This window comes from Calonectris borealis, chromosome 4 (assembly GCF_964195595.1).
Source record: "Calonectris borealis chromosome 4, bCalBor7.hap1.2, whole genome shotgun sequence".
NCBI lineage: Eukaryota > Metazoa > Chordata > Aves > Procellariiformes > Procellariidae > Calonectris > Calonectris borealis.
In genome coordinates, this window is record NC_134315.1 from 12,974,645 (window position 1) to 12,994,866 (window position 20,222).

Genomic DNA, 20,222 nt, shown 5'->3' on the forward strand with positions numbered 1-20,222 from the left:
AAATAAAAGTTTTAGTCTCTCTTTTACCCCCAAAGTCTCATTAATGAAAAATTATAAAACATTGTTTTATAGGAAACATAGGAAAAATCTATGACTGAAATTGTCATCGATTCTATCAACTCAGCAACATTGTATTTGACTTGAAATAACACTAGAAATTCAAAGCTTATCAGAACCACTGGTTCATCATCAAAAAGATACTGCAAACAAATGCATGTATTTAATTTCTTTAAAATAATTTAAAACCCCCACATTTCTTTGAGCGTGTATTTGTGTAAGGAGGATGGAAACCACTGCAGTTCCATTTTACTGACCTCTATTAAAGAGACAGCATACAGTAATAGAGTATTCCCACTAAAGGGATGTCTCATCGGACCGAAAACACCGCTAACCATCATAATCATGTCAGATGAAATCTGCTTTGCACTAGGAACTACTAATGGCAAAGTGCTGATTTGTCTCTGTCTGTCCAGAGGACAGTAATTTAACAAATCATCTACTTCATATGAATAAACACTTTACTCCTCTTTACACTGGTCCTTGAAAGCAGAAAACTCATCAAGAAGGATATAATTCAATGAGAATATCCTACAAGAGTTCAAAGAAATTGAATGTGAATTGGAGATAACAACAACATCTTGCCTCAGGCTGGTACCTGATATTTCTTCCCTGCCATTGCCACCACCCTCTTCTACAGGGTATAAAAACATACGTTGGTTTATATTGCTTTTATTTTTGAGAAATTAATTTACACTATGTGTGGAGTTTTCCTAAATGTCTTCTGAGTATTTCTGAGCACTTTATATGGATGAACCACGCCAAAGCCTTTCAAAGCCTATAAAACTTTCAATGTCAAAAGGGAAAGCAAAGGTAACAGCTGTAAATCTCAATGGCTCAGTTAGAATGCCTCAAATCAGTACTGCTTGGAGCACTCTGAAAAGTACAGGCTGTTTTTGAAATTGCAAATATATCAGAGTTTAAGAAGGCCAAAAGATGTAAAAGAGGCCAATATACCACCAGTTTTGTTGGTTTCAGTATAGTTCAATATCAATGTTGATAAGTATCACTGTACCCATTATTATAAGGCTTTTGACCAAATAACACTGCAGAAAAGTAAGTTTAAGATACTAGTGTGTAATAGCAAAATCACAGCCAATGTTGCAATGCTACCATGTAACAATATGTTCCAATAACAGTTTTTAAATAAAATTACCTTTTTTTTTTTTTTTTAAGTGTGATGTACCTTTTTTGGATTACGCATTTTTTACATTTATACATAATTGCAGCTGGTTTCAGAAGACTACCTTTAATAACAGTGATAATTACAAGTAAAACAAAGAAAGCGAAACTATTAATAATTTATGCTCACAAAATTCTTTCACTCTGAAGATCCTGAACAAACAGTAATTAATTTAGCCTCACAATACCCCTGTGAGGCAGGTAATTACTATCAGCCCCATTTTACAGGTGGGGAAACTGAGGCACATACAGGTTAAGTAACTTGCCCAAAGCCTGGGTACAGAATCCAGGTACCTGACAGCCATCTTCTGTTTCTTAGCCATCAAATCACCCTTCCTCACTAACAAATTTAACTGGAATATGTACAAATACTGCATGTGTGTGTGCATGCATGTGTGACTAGCGTTTGTGCATAGAAACACCTCTGTGTTTCTGTATACACATGTATCAGGATTTTAGATACATATAAAGGATAAAATGCTAAGATGTCACAGACGTAGTTCAAGAGATTTGAAACCTAGCACTGGTGAGACTTTTCATTTAAAGATAAACCAAGACACCACGAATGGGAAAATAGTAATGGTATTTTCTCAGTTTTAAAATAATTAATTTTAAAGTTATTCTTGCCAGGGAATCAAAGGCTTCTTTTATTATCTGCTGGGTATCATTAATACAGTTACGGCAATACTGACATCTCTTTAGAAAACTGTGTTTTTAAGACATGACAAACCAACCTCACAGGAGTGCTGCATGAATCAAATTAATAAGCATAGAAAAACATTATTACAGGCACTATATTGTGCTAAGTGTTAATTAGAGTACCAAGCAGTTAAATATTCTACAGTGTTCCAAAAGACTCCTGTTATCAGAGACACAAATCACCCTGTATTAAACGTATAAAAGTAGCTGTTAAAGCATAAATTAGATGCATGACCTAGTTCCAACAGCGTCCTTTGCCAATCAAACGAACCGTGGGAGAACAACCCCAAGATAGAACTTCCATCCCATCCCTTATCCATGAGGCTAATCTACCACTCACCTGCCCTACACAAATAACCCACTTAAGATTTATTTCGCAGGAACAAGCAAGCTGTCTGCAATACTATTTTACTCTCTGCTCCAGCTCTTTTCCACTAGAAAAAGCACAAAGTGCTGCTGAGGAGTGAAAGCCTCTGGTGCAATGATCCCGAGAGTTTCCAACGCACATTTCGTATTTGCACTTCTCTTCAAGAAACCCAGACTCAGATACAGGTAACACCTTGGATTTCTACACAGTCTGACATACAACAGTCAGTGAGAGTCTCTGTAAACCAGTTTGCATGGCACTCTACAACTAAATAGGCAGAAATTCTAGAACAATTTTTGAAATCATTTTCCTGAGCAGTTTGCAAGCACTTTTCAGAATCTTCACTTTAACTTTTCCACCTCGTTCCTTACAGTAAGTTTATAATCTAGATTTTCTTGTGCTTTACACATATGTCCTTGTGAGACCCTACAGTACTACACTGAATTATTACATCCCAGTCCGTTGTATTTGATGACAATATGCTGTAGGATATCCACAGTTACATGGAAGAATGACTCCAATGCATATGATAATTTTAAGACAGTTCTTTTCTGTCTTACCAGCATTTATTATTTTTTGTTTGTTTATTCAGACAGATGTAGTTAGCTATCTGTATCCTCCTTAAGCAAGGTGGTGTGTGAGCTTGCCGCTAGTATCAGTATGACATTCCGTGAGTAAAAAGCTATTTATTCCCTATCGAAGGCAAAAAGTGAAGAGATTATACAGGTTTCTGAGAGAAGCATCCTAATCCCAGCTGTGACACATAGGATGCCAGATGTTTAAATCCATCACACCACAGTCTGTTTCCTACACAGCTCCATAATCCACAGGGAAAAGACCAGTGGGATGTGGATTCACCGCACTGCTGTTCCCTAGGGATGCAGAGGTCGGGACTAGGAAACTCTGACCCAACTCACAAAATTGGGATTAGGAAACTCTGACCTGACTCACAAGCCTTTCTGCAGGCAGCTCCTTCAGAAGCCCCACCGCCCTCCCTGCAGAAATAGGGGCCAGCGGTGGTAGGGACTGAGTGACACCCTGTGGTGATGGAAAGGAAATACGAACCCCTAAATCACAGCCCACCTCCCCATGGCCCTCTGGATTGTCAAACCAACGCCAGCGGAAAAGGTCAGGTAAGATTTTGCCCACCCCTGCCTGCAAGGGCAAACAGCGAAGGAAAATCCCAAAGAAGGATACGGGTGGGAAGGGGATGGTGGTGCGCTACCCAGTCCTGCCCGGAGGAGAGCTCTGACCTACCCGGCACCTCTGCCCTAAGAGGAAGTTCTAATAAAATAACCATAGAAAGAAAGCGGCTTAAAAGAGGTATTTACACATTCTGGAAATTTAAAAAGAGACAGGCCACCAGCATGGGGTTTTACAGGATAACTCATCCGGCAGCTGCCATCGTCCTAGAGGTGCTCGCTCAGGATTCAAGAAGAGAGCAACTGAAATGACTGTCCGCAAGTGAAGGCACCTGGTCTGGAAATAGCATCAAGCTGGTGTTTTTCTTTCACACGGGGTGGGATTGGGGGAGATACTGGTGCTGATGGTTTGTCAGGACTTGCTACACTTACAAGAGCATTATCCTATATGATAACATATCTTAATTAACACTTACTTCCTTTAATCCACAGACAGGCCTAAGCCTAAATTCATTAGATTGTCTCACACATGTTTAAGTTAAGAGCTTGTTTCGACTAGGAGTGCATTTGTCTCCTTGCCCAGTCCTGTCCCAGTGCAGAAACACTTGGCCTCCTAAAAAAATGTCATCGTGATCAACAAACCATCTGTCCTGGTCTAGTCACTTGTGTAAAAATCACCTTTTCGGGCTGAAGAGTCCCAGCCTTCCGCTGAATACCTCTATTAAAAATATAATTAAAAAGTTACAGTCGATCCTTCTAAAAATAAACATAAAGAACTAGAGCATATACAGAAAAGAAATAAGGTGGCATTGAAGGTGCCTAGGGCTACAAGTTTGCTACCATAGTTTGAGTTTCAATCGTAACGAGTTCCCAGGCCATAGAGTGAACACAAGACGTATTATCCTTCTCCCTCGGTAACTGATGATGGACGCTTTTTTCCATGGGACTGATAAGAAACCTCCTCTCCACCAGCATTTACAGCCATATTTGCAATTTTGTGACATCACCAGGGAAAAATAAAACGATACAGAGAAGAGTCGTTTTTGTGTTCAGCTGCAAATATCAGCTAACCAGGTAACTGTGCATCTCTCTGGAGTTGATGCTCAAAACCACGCCTGAGTGATTGCCTACAAAAATACAGAAACAAAAGGCCAGCATTAGTGTATTTCAGGCACTTCACAATAAATCCCCCTTTTATTGCAGGGACAAGTCAATCGCATAAAGAGAGTGGCTTTATCAAACAACAGGTCAGGTGAAGGTTGGTGCAACAGCTCCATGTACCTACAGCATACTTTCGCGCAAAGCTTTTGCTCATGGTGGTGGATTTGTGGCGAATTCCTAGGGTTTCTATCCCAGTGACAGCATAAGTTGGTTCTCTTTGTGGCTTAAAAAGGTGTAGTTGTCTCGAGGGGTGCAGGTGAGGGAGGAGAATGGAACCTGAGGCGTCCATTCGACATGCCACTGACCTGGGACTGGACACTGACCGGCATCAGCAATAGGGGAACTCTGTAGCTGTTCAAGTTGCCACTTCTCCCAGAAGGAGTCACTGCAAGGTAATGGTGTTGAGGAGTCCCAAGGTGGGGGTTGCGATAAAGTAGGCAACATAAAATATATAGAAAACAAAAAAAGTGGATGGGTGAGTCTGGAAATACTGTACTGTGGAAATTCAAAAGTTATGAGAAGAGAGAGAACAAACAGAAACCCAGGCCTGTAACTCCTTGCTGTGCATGGAGCAGAGGCTGCTACTGACATCTCCCGTCAGGGAGGGAGAAAGCTCACCAGAACTAGAAGGGATCTCCATAGCATAGGAACCTTCTGCAAATAATGTTGTAAAACAGAATTTAATATAAAGCAGGGATTACAACATGTTTCATACTCTGGCCAGATAAAATAGAGGAGTATCATTAACAGGAATATTTTCTTGGCAGTACTGAGCAATACCGGAGCTAGTGGAAAGTATTGCAAGTAACAAAACAGCACAGCGAGCAGAAGTATAGTTTTATGTCTTAAATAAAGTCTTGTGTCTAAAAGCTGTACAGTAGCTGACAAATATGGATGATTATGATCCACAGAAATGAACTCTCTACGCTCCGCTGGAAATGCTGCTGGTGTTGACAACCTGGCAGAAGCACAAATCACCTCAAGATCTGCATTTGCTATCTGTCTTAAGTTTCACATCAAAACATCATGGTCTTGCACTCTTTAACCCTAATAATGCGCTGCCCAGATAGAAGAATTTTTTTTTTTCTCTGAGTAAGGAGTGCAGGGCAAATAGAGATTATTTCTGAATGCGTTACAAATCAGGGTAGCATTTCCTTATTCCAGCATCCCAAGCTGCCTTATATAAATAGGCCATAAGGGATTTCCTACCATTAAAAGAAGTTATGCTTTTGTACATTACTAGAGGTGTTTGAATGCTCCACTTTAACAGGCATGTCTGCAAGGATTTTGTTAGCATTCAGCCTTCTCCTCTAAAGACCCTGGAGAGGAGTTGATCAGACAATTCTAACATAGACCTTGTTTTTCCAGGGTTGTTTTTGGAACTAACTCCGGTAAAGTCAGGGGTGCAATCAAGGTCGTCTTGCAAAATCTGAATGAAAACACAGTGATACTCATACACAAAGGTTGTCAAAGAAAAGACAGAAATACACAAAGCAAAGCAAGAGGCTGGCTCCTTCCCTTGTGCTCAAAGCTAACACCTCCAAGAACCTAGAAGTGGCACACGGTTCAGCAAACGAAAATAAAGACATTGACAACAAACGATAAAGGTGAAACCCAAGATAGAGAAATCTCTCCTCTGACAAAGTTCTGTCCTTCCCCAGGCTACCTCTGGTGCAGCTAAAACACATCTTCTTCCGTGGGTTCATGAAGACATTACAGTTGCATGTTACACCATGAATCTACTGTTACAAATCCCAAAGGCTTTGGGTTATCTGATTTATTTTCACAAAATGTGTAGAAATGGAACTGGAGAGCATTTTCTATTGTCCTACACTTTTCAGACCGTGACCTGAAAGCAGTCTGAACACAATAGTAAATTTTACAAGAAATGAACTTTATAGATCAGCACTCCATGTTACATTAAAAATAACCACAGGTTCCCAGGATATACACTTCCACCTGACACTGAAATCATTTGCACTGAGAGGTATCGACAGAAAGTTCCCCTCACGGGTTCCTTATGACCACCCCATGAATACTAGAAAGTTACCAGCTAAATTAGGGAAGACTTATGATGCTTTTTATACAGGCATAAATTTAATGTTTGTTTCTAATCACAAAAACTTTAAATGCCACTGGAATATGATGGCAAATACAGCAACGGATGTAGATATAATCCATCTGAAATCATGGAAACATTGACTCTACAAATCCTTCTGGCCTAAACGCCATTTTCCACTAATTCAGGGGATTATTGAGTTAATTGAACTGTTACCTATTATATCCTGTTCTGCCAAATACAATTTCTCTCTAAAATTGTCCAAGTAAGTCTCCTGACATTAAACTGTACTCTATATAACATGTCATACATACATTAGCCTTTATCACAAGCAAGTCAAAAGAAGATAACTGAGACAATCCTTTGTTAGTGGTGTACTATTTGCTTCTTCCTGAGACTGAGCAGAAAATGAAAAAAAGCTAAAATGAAAACAAACATCAATTAAAAATAAATTACTTATGAAAATTTATAAACTAAAAATGAAGTTACCTCTTGCGTTACCTAGTGTTTGAGAGTCCAGATCATCATCAATAAACTCCTCACCCTGGATGATGTTCTGGGTGTCCTCACTATGATTAACAGGGCTTGTCATCTCCTGCTCCTTTTCGTTGTGCATCTGGGCATAGACATTTCTGCCTGGCAGTTTCCTAAATCGGACAAGGAGAAAAAGTCTTGTGATGGAGTTCCTTCGTGTCGCACACACACTGGCATCAGAGCAGAGCTTCTGTAGAGCGAAGTCGCACCAGAATCACAAAATAGCACCCACCCTTCCTTAATTTTGTGTTCACAACCTAAACTTATCAACTCCTTATTCTTAATCACAGTTTTATGTAACTGCCTTATCACATGTTCATACCAACGTAATAATTAAACATCAATTTCTTGACTAAGATTGACAGACAATGAAGAATACTAAAAAAAAATACTAAAACCACAGAAAAGCTATTATTAAGAACTCAAGCAATAAAAAGGCCCAACAGGCATTCATTCCTGATTCCAGGTGTCTTCACAAATATTAAGCTGGGTCACAGTCATCATCTCTCGTGAGACCCCACCTGGAGGACTCTGTTCAGCTCTGGGGCCCCCAGCATAAGACAGACATGGACCAGCTAGAGCAGGTCCAGAGGAGGGCCACGAAGATGATCAGGGGGTGGAGCACCTCCCCTATGAGGACAGGCTGGGAAAGTTGGGGTTGTTTAGCCTAGAAAAGAGAAGGCTCCGGGGAGACCTTATAGCAGTACATAAAGGGGGTCTACAGGAAAGATGGGGAGTGACTCCTCATCAGGGAGCGTAGTGACAGAACGAGGGGTAATGGTTTTAAACTGCAAAAGGGTAGATTTAGATTAGATATTAGGAAGAAATTCTTTACTGTGAGGATGGTGAGACAGGTTGCCCAGAGAAATTGTGGATGCCCCATCCCTGGAAGTATTCAAGGTCAGGTTGGATGGGGCTTTGAGCAACCTGATCTAGTGGAAGGTGTCGCTGCCCATGGCAGGGGGGTTGGAAATAGATGATCTTTAAGGTCCCTTCCAACCCAAATCATTCTATGATTCTATGGTCACATCTCCCTGGTGAGGTGGGCAGACACTGAAGGTGGGTGATAGCATCGAATAGCGCACTCATACTCCATCAGGGTTCAGGAGAAAGAAGCAGCAGAAATCCAGGAGACAGGGAATGGAAAGGGAGCAAAGAGTGAGGAACCAGGAGGTCAGGAGCAAGGACTAAGGACATAATAGTCATCTAAGGGCAAATAACAAGACAGGGGAGGTTAGTGAAGTTAAGCAGGCAGCACTGAAGGATATAGAGTGTAAAGCTTGGCCCAGGACTACTGGGAATTGCTCAATTAGACAAAACTTTCTATAGCAGACAGCATTTAACTCATTCATTCTGATTTGAATCTAGAAAAACAAAAAGCATGTTATTAAATGGCTCTATCAGCTCTAATGGACAATTAGCACCATGGCTGAGCCTGGGAGGCTTAAGAGTGAGTACTGATAAAGAGTTCTTAACTAGATTAACTTAAATTAGACTTTGTAAAATGAAAGGGAATAATCAGGGACTTCTAAGTTTTGCAACAGAATTTATGGTTTCAACATTTCTAGAGAGCCATAGCCTTTGTTGTAGCTGCATTCACCTGCAATCTGCCTGGGTACATAAGGACACCCTTTCCTAGGCACCAAGCAGACACTTCTGATTAGGGAGTTGCAGGCTGTGAGCTCCATTTCCCACACTGCAAGGAGCAGCTTGACAGCTTGATCAGCATGACAGCAGATCATGGCTGTCAACGTCCGTGCTTAAACACAGATTATTGCAATGGGCAGACAACAAGAAGAAAAGAGAAAATGGGTTGAACTGCTGAGACTGGGGTTTCTGCTGAGCTCCTTTAGACAGCGAGAAGATAGAAAAAGTGACACTAATTTTTAGGCATCTCTCTAAAAACGACCATCTTCTGCTCCATATTCTGGCAGCAGTATGAAAGCTCGATAAATAGACAGGTTGCTCTGTTTTCTCTAGGCTTTTGAAGATGACCTGCCTTTAAATGTCATTTCAGAAGAAAGGTTCTTTACCAGGTGGCACCATTTAGTTTGAGATAAAAGTTACTGCAGCAAACTATTTTGAACAGCACCTTTCATTGCATCAAAGTAATTAGAATAAATAGAAATTGCTACCCAATGAAAGACAACTGAAGAGGATCTCCTCCCTTTAGTTTGAACTATCCAAGAGATGAATTGCATCCTATATACCTATATATGTACACACACATCTGTATAGGTACGTCTATACGCACACACACACAAAATATATACACAGAAATCAGGTAGTTTATCCCATTATTTATAAGCAGCACAAAAAAAGAAATCTGATTGCTCTTGCTTTTTTCTGTATCTCAGTGAGCATGGAGTAAACAAAGCACAGGACTAACCTAATGCAAAGGACAAAGATGGAAAGAAGGTCTGATAGACAACGCTGTGCTATTATGACCACTTCAACAGGTCCGAGGGTTCCTCCAACACAAACATACATATAAAGCCAAGTCCTGCTTCACTCTCCTCCCATTAACTGTATGAAAAAGCCACGTTGAAAGGGGGAAGGACATTCCTCATTAGCAAAACAAATACATTAGGTAATTAATTTTGATTTTTTTTCTCTACGGCCAGTAACTCCAGACTGTTTTTAATGTGTTTGCTAATGAAACTGGTCATGTGGAAAACAGTATCCCTCTCAATCAGACCTGCATCAAACCTGTCAAATTGCTAACTTTCAGTCCACCACCAAATGCCTAAGGGAAACAAAACCCAGAAGAATATCTTTGCAACACATCTGCAGAATTAGCACATATGTTTCTGCAATAATTGGGGGACCTTCTCAAAACTGTATTTCTGACAGATTGTAGAAGCATCAATGGCATTATCAAAATATTTTTGACATAATAAAAGTGTTATCCATCTCAAACCCACATGGCACATCAGATCTTTGCAGTTAAGTAAAGGGAGCAAAGCTGCTAGTCTCTGGTAAGACTTACTAGTTGGAGATCACCACAATCACAACACATACTATTAAACATATTCAGGGGTTCCTGAATGAAGAAACCTCACAAGTTCAAAAATAACCATTAAACATATTGTTGTTAAGAGCACTTCTTTATGGGTTATGGATAAAAGCAGAAAAGGTGTAAGCTGTTATTTCTCACCCACCTAAACCTCATGAGCCCAGTCCTGCTAAATACAGCTCATTCGTGGAAGGTATAAAGTTGGGGTATTCAGTGACTCTTCCGTACTTTCCTTTGCTCCTCACACTTACAGAGGAAAGTATCTTAGAATGTAACACGGAGTATGGATGGGAGGAAGGAGAATATTACAGGTCTTGTGAAGGCATACACTGTAGGCATTTGACCTTTTATACATTATAGAGATCTCTACGTGTTTCATATTGGTTCAGTTTTACAAGGAAGAGACTCAACCAGAGTGAAGAAAATTATATTCCAAGCCTTTTCAAGAGGCATTTTTAACACATGTGCCAGATGTTCAGTTTATAAGGGACAACCGCACTGTGGGATGAAACAGGATGTGGATACTCAATCCTTGCTAAAGATGGGCCTGATTCTGGCAATTTTCCAGTCGCTCCTCACTGCTCTAACATGTAGGAAGGAAGCTGCTACCCCTAATTATACAGAGAGAAACTCTTGTGTACCCTGATGTGCTTTGGTCTTCTTAAGGAAGCAATTTATGTTGAGTCCAATGTAACTGTTTGAAGTAGGCAGAGCTGAAATGCTTGGGTCTACATAAAAGACTACTGTGAAAACACGACAAGACATGAAATTTGACCCAAGAGATTTATATCAGCAATATGAAAATTGAAAGCACATTTATAAGAACAGAGAAAAAGATTATGCAATAGTTTCTTTTGGGGGTTTACTCTTCAGCTGCAAAATGCATGTGCTTCGCATCCATCACTGGAGACAATTACCTCTGCTGAGCAGCACTCCATGGTTTACATTTTTAGTTTCTTTTGTTTTCTCTGCAGCATTTTATTTCAATCATGAAGAAGACAAAATATTCATGCCTGCTTTGAGGACCATGAAAATATGAACTGGAGACTTAATTCTGCACAGAACTACTAATGAACATCACAGCACATGGCTTTCACCAAGCTCTCCAGGTCCCCCATCTTTTAGAAGATATTCCAGAAAGTATTTTTTTTCCTCCCTATATTCACAAATTCTAATCAGTTCATACCCCGTTTGCACTTAAAAATGTTCAGCAGTAAGGAACAGCAGGAGGGGGATGAGATATTGATTCCCACTCATTTAAACTCTCTAGTTTATTTGGCTTTCAATTTCTTCCTTGTGGAGCCAATATTCATTGGCCTTTATGCAATTCCATTCATTTTCCAGAGGCTTGATTAAGGTTCTCTTTAGTATAAAAAATAGGAACATATTCACATGGCAAAAGATATGGAATAATGTAGCATTCTCTTGGAACTTAAATAAAACTAACAACCATAATAATCCGTTAAATAGAATACTTTATTGTGGTGTTGGCTTTATTATGTTTGGATTAATGTTCAGATGACTGACTTCTTTGTGCTTTAAGGCACTCCTGATTTACTTGCCTCTTTCATTTCAGAAATCTTTTCTACATGCTATTACTTTGATTTCTGAGGAAGTTTTTATGAAGTATTGTGGATCATTAAATTAGTGCCTGTTTTTTTATAACTATATGGCATGGATTGGGACTAAACTTGCTCTCATGGAACATAAAATTAGTATAAGCAAGGTGGGGAAAAAAAATAGCTTTTCTTCAGAGACTGAAAATGAGATAGTAAGTCAATGAGGCAGAAAGATAACACAGTTCTGCTCCAGATTGTGGAAATGACCCAGGAGGGGGTCCATTTACCAAAAGTGGCTCTTGATAGTAGTGGGGAAAAAAAGGAATACACACAAAATGGTATAAATTTGGCTGAAGTAGATTCACAGCGATTTGTGAAAACAATGTATGCAGCTTGAAGTACACTGGCAGTAGTTTGCATACAAATTAAAAAATGATTTTCACACTCTTTTAGAGAATCAAATTTGCTACTATTAACCAGGAAAAATACCTAAGCAGAAAAGCCAACTGTTTGCTCTGGTTTGGCTACTCTAACATCCTGTTGTTATACAGAAGTAAAAAATAAGAAAAGGATGATTTCAGATCTTCCGCTAGTAACATGATGATTACATGGCAGTTTTGATGTGGCTAAAACGTAATTTTCCTTTCCTCCACTTTGCCTAGTGCAGACAGTGCTATTTGCCTTCTCCATACTCTTGCCCAGGACCCCACACCATAGAAGCTTGCTCTGAAAGGATGAAGTCCTCTTTTCTGGATGGCAACTTGAAACCCACAAAAAATATAAACATTGTTTCAAAGGGAATGGAAGAATTTACTGAACCAAATTTAGTAAAGATGGTATGGTATAGAAAAACTATATGCAGGTCCCAAATCTGCATTAAAAATAGACCTGATTTCTCAAAAATATTTTCCAGCTGCTTCATATTGGTCGAAAGAAGCAGCTGTAGTCCATTTTACCTGGATGCTTAAAGAACTGAAGCATACTAGCGAGTATTGTAACACATTGTTTGCTTGAGGCATCCGATCGGTTATTTCCATTCTCAGAAAGTAAGAGCAAAGAAAAAGCAAATTATTCTTGGCTTGCCCGCCATCCGTGTTCATCGTCTGCCTCTTGTGCCACAGCCACAGTCAGATTTAGCAGCTCTTGCTCCTTGCTGCCATGCTGAAAATTCCCCCCCCAAACTATCTAAACTGATTTTTGTTCATTTGTGGGATACGACTAGAATTGTTTTTTAAAACCATCAGCATTTATCATTTAAAATTTACTTTTCATTTACTGGGTAAAAATAGCCCTAATTTGAATTGCTTACCTGCTCTGATCACAAAGGATCAAAACCCTGCGTGTCTCAAGACATTTTGGCTTTTATTTTTTTTGTCTAAAGCAACTAACCACGCTTGGGATTGCCAGGAGTCGCTCCACGAGCTCCGGGGACTCCAGCACCAGCGTTTCAAGCACTGGCAAGAAGTGGCTGGATGCACAGATAGGCCATTGGGTAAAGGGGGCAGGGGAGGAAGATGAAATGATAAATGCTTGCAATTTTACTGCATATAAGAACAGAGGGCAGCAGTCTTCCTAATCTTTAAGTATTTGGGATTAGGGCATATCAGAACCAATGTAACCTACAGTCACCTAATCATTAGCTAGACAGCCACGACAGCTCTGATTATCCAGCAGACCCTACAATTTTAGTTTTGATTAGAGTAGTGGGAAATTATACAATTTTAATCTTTTCTTTTTAATGGGCGTTCCTTCAGGAATGATGAGACGGCGTTGGTTTTTACTATGCATATAACTAATCAGCCAAAATCCCACTACCTCTATATGAATCTGCCTCTGTTTTTCCCCTACCCCCCTACTTAATTAGTTAAAATACTCTCTTCGTTTTCTGCGTATGAGGCATCTGACACAGAATCTTATGCAGGATTGTTATTTTTAGATTACTGCTCTCCCGCAAACTGATTTTGTGAGATTTACTTCTTGCGAGGGACACCAATTTTTAGTGCTGGGTATTGCAGTTTTCAAAAAATGAGAAATTAAACAGGAGCAGCAAGTTTCATCACAGCTGTCTGATTGCCCTGAAAGATTCATAAAAAAGAGGTATTAGATTAGTCCCTGATGTCTTGTCAACACCGTCTTTCATCTCGCAATTCTGCCTGACAAAAATCAGTGTAAATTAAGACCCAAGTTCTTACGACATGAACTTCAGAAATAATCCGGGCAGGGAGGGCAGGTGACCATGCTTGGGGACAAGGGGCCTCGGCACTCAGGAACCATTGGGCAGTTTGGGCAGATTTCTCCATTTTCTGCCAAAGCTGTACTATGGTCTACACAGAAGTCCGCTATTTTCTCTTTACTTTTCATCACAAATCCTGAACAGTGCCTCTGCTCATTGCAAATGGATGAAATACTCTCACGTATGAAGCTGTAACCTCCCTGCCAATCCAGTCACCATCTTATCTGCAAGCCAGCCTTTCCATCTTGCGTCTTTCCAGGTATCAAACTTAACCTTAGGCAAAGAACTGTCCTTCGGGCCGGCACAGAGAGAGAGAGAGAGAGAACAGTCTAAGCCATGTCCATGCAATCTTTGGCAGACCACCTGCTTTGCCTGTGCCCCCATGCCAACTGCAAGTCCTGTAGATCCAATTAGTGCAGTGATAAAACTAAGATGAATAAACATTTCTCTGACTTGGGGAAAAAAGGAGTTTTAACCCTTTTCTGAAGGGAGTATCTATCAACTTACATAAATGAAAGGAAAGCACCACCAAATGCCTTCCATCTCCCCCTTAATTTTGTGAATCATACATAAAAACTATGGACGGTATTAACATTTCAACACCTTATAAATGTCTATAATTTCTATGTGGAAATAATTCATATTTATATTTGCATGTGTTGTCTGAGTTACGATTGGGCCCAGTAAGTGTTATTCTGCTGAAATTATCTCCTAAAATTAAACAATTTTTGTTGCCTACGGCATTCTTTCAGCAAATTAATTTTTAATATACAGGCATATAATATTGACAAGCTGCCTTTGTACATTACAACTTGCAACCTTTGTATCTATAAAGGACACTCAGTTTCATAGACTCAGTCCCTATGGATCAGTTTGTAAACTTACATATGCACTGTACTGACTTTAAAGGGACTACACTCGCAAGTAAGTACTCCATGGGGATCCAGCAATTCACCATCCGTCTTTATAAACGCAGGAAAGACTTTTTAAGGGATTAAAGATTTGCGTGGGAGAGGAGTTCACAGGGTGCACACAGGGAAAAAGTGATTTTTCAAACGTAGCACCGATTAGGTGCTTAATGTTCTTTGAAGATCAAATTGCAAATGAAGGATGCAACCAAAAAAAATTGTCATCTTGGAAAAGCTTAGCAGGAATATTTAAAAATAATTCCATCAAATATCTCAGAAAGAGATATGATACCAACTAAAACTGAATACTACTGCGTGGTCATTCATCAATGCCAACAGCAGTTTTCAGGCTACTGAGAAACATCTGAATATATCTCACAATTTTCTTCACTCACACCTAAATTAAACCCCCACAAAATTTAAATGCAAATGATTTTCACAAATTATATATAGAAGTGTGATAGACATTAAAGGCTCGCAATTTGCAAATTGTGCTATAGTCTCCTCCTTAATAAAAGCTCTTTTTATAAAGCAATGGTTCATTGGGCATTTTAGAAAGAACTCAAGGAAAATAATTTTTTTCTTCCTTTCTTGAATATTTTATAATTCTTTTGCCATGCGATAATTGTGTCTGTTATTTAATTGCTCTCATTTAAGAGCTAATAAAAGATATAAATCATACAGCTTTTGAAAGATATCACAAGCAAGTTTTATGATCCCACGCTACAAACAGCAAATCCTCCATGTATTGCTACTGAAATAATACAATTACATCACATCAACCATTTTTATGCTTTTCCTTGCTGCTGGCACCTAAAATAGCGAAATGGATTTTTATTCAGTTGGAGACAGTCTGATACAGCATTCTGTGCTTTTTCCTTTAGAGCAATCAGCCACTATGAGCTCCAGGAAACTTAGGTGCTGCAGTGAGAAAATGGAGAGATTCTTGGAAAAAAGGGGTTTTCTCTATTGACTTAAAAACTCTTTATCTAAACAAACTCTTACTTAAATGCTACCTACACTTATCGCTATCACAAACTCAGTGCCGCACCCATTTCTATAAACTTATGTTTATTTCAAATAAAACCTGATCTTTAAAAAATAAGACAAATCAATAGGAATCCTCACTGTGTAAGGACATCAGGATTTGATGATGATGAAGGCTTGTCTCCAGTATGCTCAAACCCAATAGCTTCTAAATGCCCGAGAGATACAAAAATACCAAAAGCATAGCCAATGATAACACAGGCTCATGAACAAGAACAAAATTCTTTAAGTTGCACAGCACCCTAGTAGCTCTGATTAAAACCAATTGCAGACTAAAGATATATTGGACTGTCAAAGGCTGGCATGGCATCCCTTCTGAATTTTGAGAACATGTCTCGCAGAAGGGCCACTTCTAGAATTATTTCTCCCCTCAACACACTCTAGTGTCAAATTAACACCAATCTATTTCCACCAGTCATTTTACATGGCATTGCCCCAGCAATTAAAATGTAATGTGTGCAAATAGAAACTCCAGAGCGCTATGTGTTTTGATAAAACTACTTTTTTAAGCAAATCAGCATTGCAGATGCACTCCTTGTCCCGATAGCTTTAGTTTATTCATAACTGCTATGAGATAGTTTATTCATAACTGTAATGAAGTAGGAATTAATCAGGAATAATATTTTATCTCAGCTCTGTTTCTTGATTATATTATTTAGACAAGCTGAACAAACTCTCCATAGTTCTCATATTGCTGCTATTTATCTTGGAACACAGCAAAGTGAAAGCAAGCGTCAGTGAAGTATCTTGATGCCTGAAAAGTTCAAAAAAAGACGATTTTCAAAGCGGTGGACTTTTTGCAATTCTTCAAGAAATCTCCTTTTCAAATAACAAACTCTGTTTTGCTGATCTGTGGATAAACCTAATTCTTAAAATGTATATGTTGTTGATTAAGGTTTACTTGCCTTTTGAACTTGTAGAGGATGAAAGCCCCAACTGCAACTAGACAGATAACAAAGAGAACCACAATAGCCCAGTAGCCACTGCCTCCTCCAATCCTCTGAGAGTCTGAAATATGAAATGAAATAAAAGAACAGCTTAGCACGTCCTCTTTCAGATCAGTCACATTCTTGGGCTTTCTTTTCTATCTAATTGCCAGGTCAAAAACATTTGTTATTGTTTGTGTAACCTCTTCTTTTAACTTCATCTGTAGCCTCTTCAAAAAGGCAGCAAACCAAAATTAATTGGTGACTTGTGACTGAAGGACAGAGGACAAATTAAAAAAAAAAAAACAACAGAAACCAAAACCCTGAAGATTTAATTATTTGCATACTCAGTGTGGTTTTTTTCTGGGAATCTAAAGTTATCATAGGAAATGATCACATACCCTAAGTATATGTGTTGCAAAAGCAGGGCTGTATTAATTTCACAGATGGAGAAACTAAGGCTCTGAACAACAGATGAACTCATCAAGGTCATACATTGGTAAAGGCTGGAATGAACATGGGCTTCTTTCAATCCCAGCCTTTTGTGCTGGCTAACGCATGTTAGCCCTTTAAACCAGATAAGGTACCACAGCGAGACTGTAGCACGATTCTACATAAGAGACTAGATAAAACAGCTTTGTATTCTACAGAGAGCTGACAGATAAAATATCACGCCAGTATTTACATAAATTGATCGTGGTCAGCTAAAGTGTTCTCCCACAACACATTGAAATAAGAAGGAAGGGTATATTATGGGATATAATACACATATAAAAATTACAAGAACGTCTAATACAAGGTTCAAGTCAAAGCTGAACTTGCTGGTTAAAACATCATTTTAACGTATCTCTGTTCAATATATGCACACATGTATGCACACATATTCTCTTCAACCAGTTTCCAGGTACATAGTGAATCCAGAGATGCATGAAATGCATGCAAAAAACCTGTTTCCATTTGTTCTAAGCACAGAAAAAGCATATAATTTATCTCAGGACAGGATTAGCAATGCAGAAACCCTACAACAAGCTTCACGTCAGTTGATTTGAAGATCAGAGATACAAGGCAGAGATGCTATGTCCCAGACCCCTAGAGTTATATCTGGCTGAAGTAAAGAAGCTCTGCTTTCTCGGCAGTCAGTGCAGCCGAAGTGCTTCACCAGATGGTTTTTTTGAAGCCTGGTTGGCTCTTCCCTCAGGGCACTGTTTTGTATAATAATAGCTATTTAGTTAATGTCATGGTTACACAGAAAAAAGCAAGAAGCTTCTGATACAAATCAGGAGGTATGACAAAATGGAAATATGTAAGAAATATTTATTTTGTGGTGATTGTTAACAAGTACCAAATGAAAATATATCCATATATACGTGTGTGTGTATGTATATATATATTTACATACATATATACACACATATATATTTATGTGTGTCTCTATATGTAACAAGTACCAAGTAAGTATATATGTATGTGTATATATGTACATATATATATTGATACGAAGATTTTCTCCTTAACTTATCTAAACTCAGACAAGCAGCCAAAGGTTGGTCTGTTGGGAGCTTTGTTTATATATTTACCTGAACCGGAGTCAGCTAAAGTCACTAAGACCCAGTATCCTCCCCTCAGAAAGAAACTGATGTTGTGTGCATTCAAGGCCTGCTTTATAGCCGCTACTCTCTGAAAATACAACAGAGAGAATGTCAGACGTCTCACATTCCGTTCCACTTTGAGAGACTCAATGCTCTAAAAAGGAAAACCTCTGGTTCATTAAATGGTGAGAAACTCAGAAAGCGTTTGTCAACGATGAGCTGAAATCTTAAAGAAATTTCATATCTAAAAACCATGCAAAACTCCATAAGCCGTAAAAGCTGAAAATGTCAAAACTTTATAGCCAAATCTTTCTTTCTGCTTACCAAACCCTTTACCCAGTACGTGACAGACAGCATGTCATTTGCACGCGCTATTGGGTTTACCTGGCTCATAACTCACACAATGCACAATCCATATTAAAAACTCTCCATTTTTCTAACCTATCAGAAAAAAAATCTGCGATGTCACTTCAGATGTCTTGCTATGAAAAGTAACTGCTATTTGATAATGAACTGCATGTCATAATTTACCTCACCTCCTTACCTAGAATGAGATGGATTCCATTTATACCTGATTTTTAACAATACTCTGTAGAAATATATACATCCATCCATGTGGAAAAAATCAGGATTCCTCCTATTTTTCTCCAGTGGATAGAGCATAGTAAAATATGGTGTCTCACATTTTTATGGAGCAGAACCATTAAATATACCATCATATCCTAACCCCAGATGACCAATTGTCTGAATTTTCCCTTCTACTTGCTTGTGTCTTCAACATGGGTAATTTTCTAAAAGATCAAAGCTAGTTTTATACTCTATGCCTTATAATTTAGGATATGACTTCCCACAGGATGCCAAATTAGAAATATGCTTTATATCCATGAAACCTTCACGAGCAACTCCTTTTATGATATTATCAATTACGGTGTTCATCTTTGACAAGCCTTTGCAGTATAATAGATAGAAATCCCTGTAGTCTCTCTCATGTTATGGACAGAGACTACACAAAAGTTCAAATTCAAATATCCTCACTCATATTGAGGAATATCTAACTTCTGAAGCCATTCCACTGACTTTATTATTTTTTTTGTGGGGGGGAATGACTCAACATAAGGGCGATGTGAGCAGTTACTTTACAAGACAATTACTCCAGCTAGCTCCTAAGTGTTTATCTGTTTGCCCAAAGTCTGAAAAGAGAATGGATATGACAACTATATTGGTTAGCAGCCTTTAAAGTGACGCTGGCAGCACTGAAATAGAGTAACTTAGTCTCAGTCCAGGTTCATTCACATGTTCATGGTATACAATGCAAGAGGGACCACTACTTTAGGCTAATCTGACTTTCAGCCAGTAAATGAAATTACTGAGCCCCATAACTTTGGATACATCATATTTTCCTGGCAGGTGTTTGAAAAATTCAACATTTGCTCTGGTTTTTGCTTAAGTGGCTAACATTTGTTCGTTATTTCTCTCCCCACCCCTGGGCTCCCACCCAACGCTATATGAACTATACTTCCACAGGTCAAAAATTTGAATCTTATGTGAATCCAGCCAAAGGTTCTGGCTTATTTATTTCACTGTTAGACTGACAGTTGTTTCAGTACACATGGGGTTTTTTTCTGCCCTGAGGTATTTATTGAGCACAGTGCCGCCACCTCTCCAACTGTTTAAAAGACAAATCCAGCGTTTGGAGCTCCTCGCTAGACTAAGTTAAGGTTCTTGTACCAGCATTTGAATTTT

At 38.9% G+C, this 20,222-nt stretch overlaps 1 protein-coding gene across 1 annotated transcript in view; it reads right to left on the bottom strand.

Annotated features, from left to right (window-relative positions):
* Positions 1–4,550: 4,550 nt before the first annotated feature.
* SORCS2 (sortilin related VPS10 domain containing receptor 2) overlaps positions 4,551–20,222 on the bottom strand; it is a 591,861-nt gene continuing 576,189 nt past the window's right edge. Inside the window, exons 24-28 of the mRNA XM_075148660.1 lie at positions 18,468–18,567; positions 16,870–16,972; positions 7,157–7,314; positions 4,914–4,993; positions 4,551–4,574 (exon numbers count right to left, since the gene is read on the bottom strand). Of these exons, the coding sequence (XP_075004761.1) occupies positions 4,551–4,574; positions 4,914–4,993; positions 7,157–7,314; positions 16,870–16,972; positions 18,468–18,567 (465 nt within the window). The remainder of the gene's footprint in view (positions 4,575–4,913; positions 4,994–7,156; positions 7,315–16,869; positions 16,973–18,467; positions 18,568–20,222) is intronic.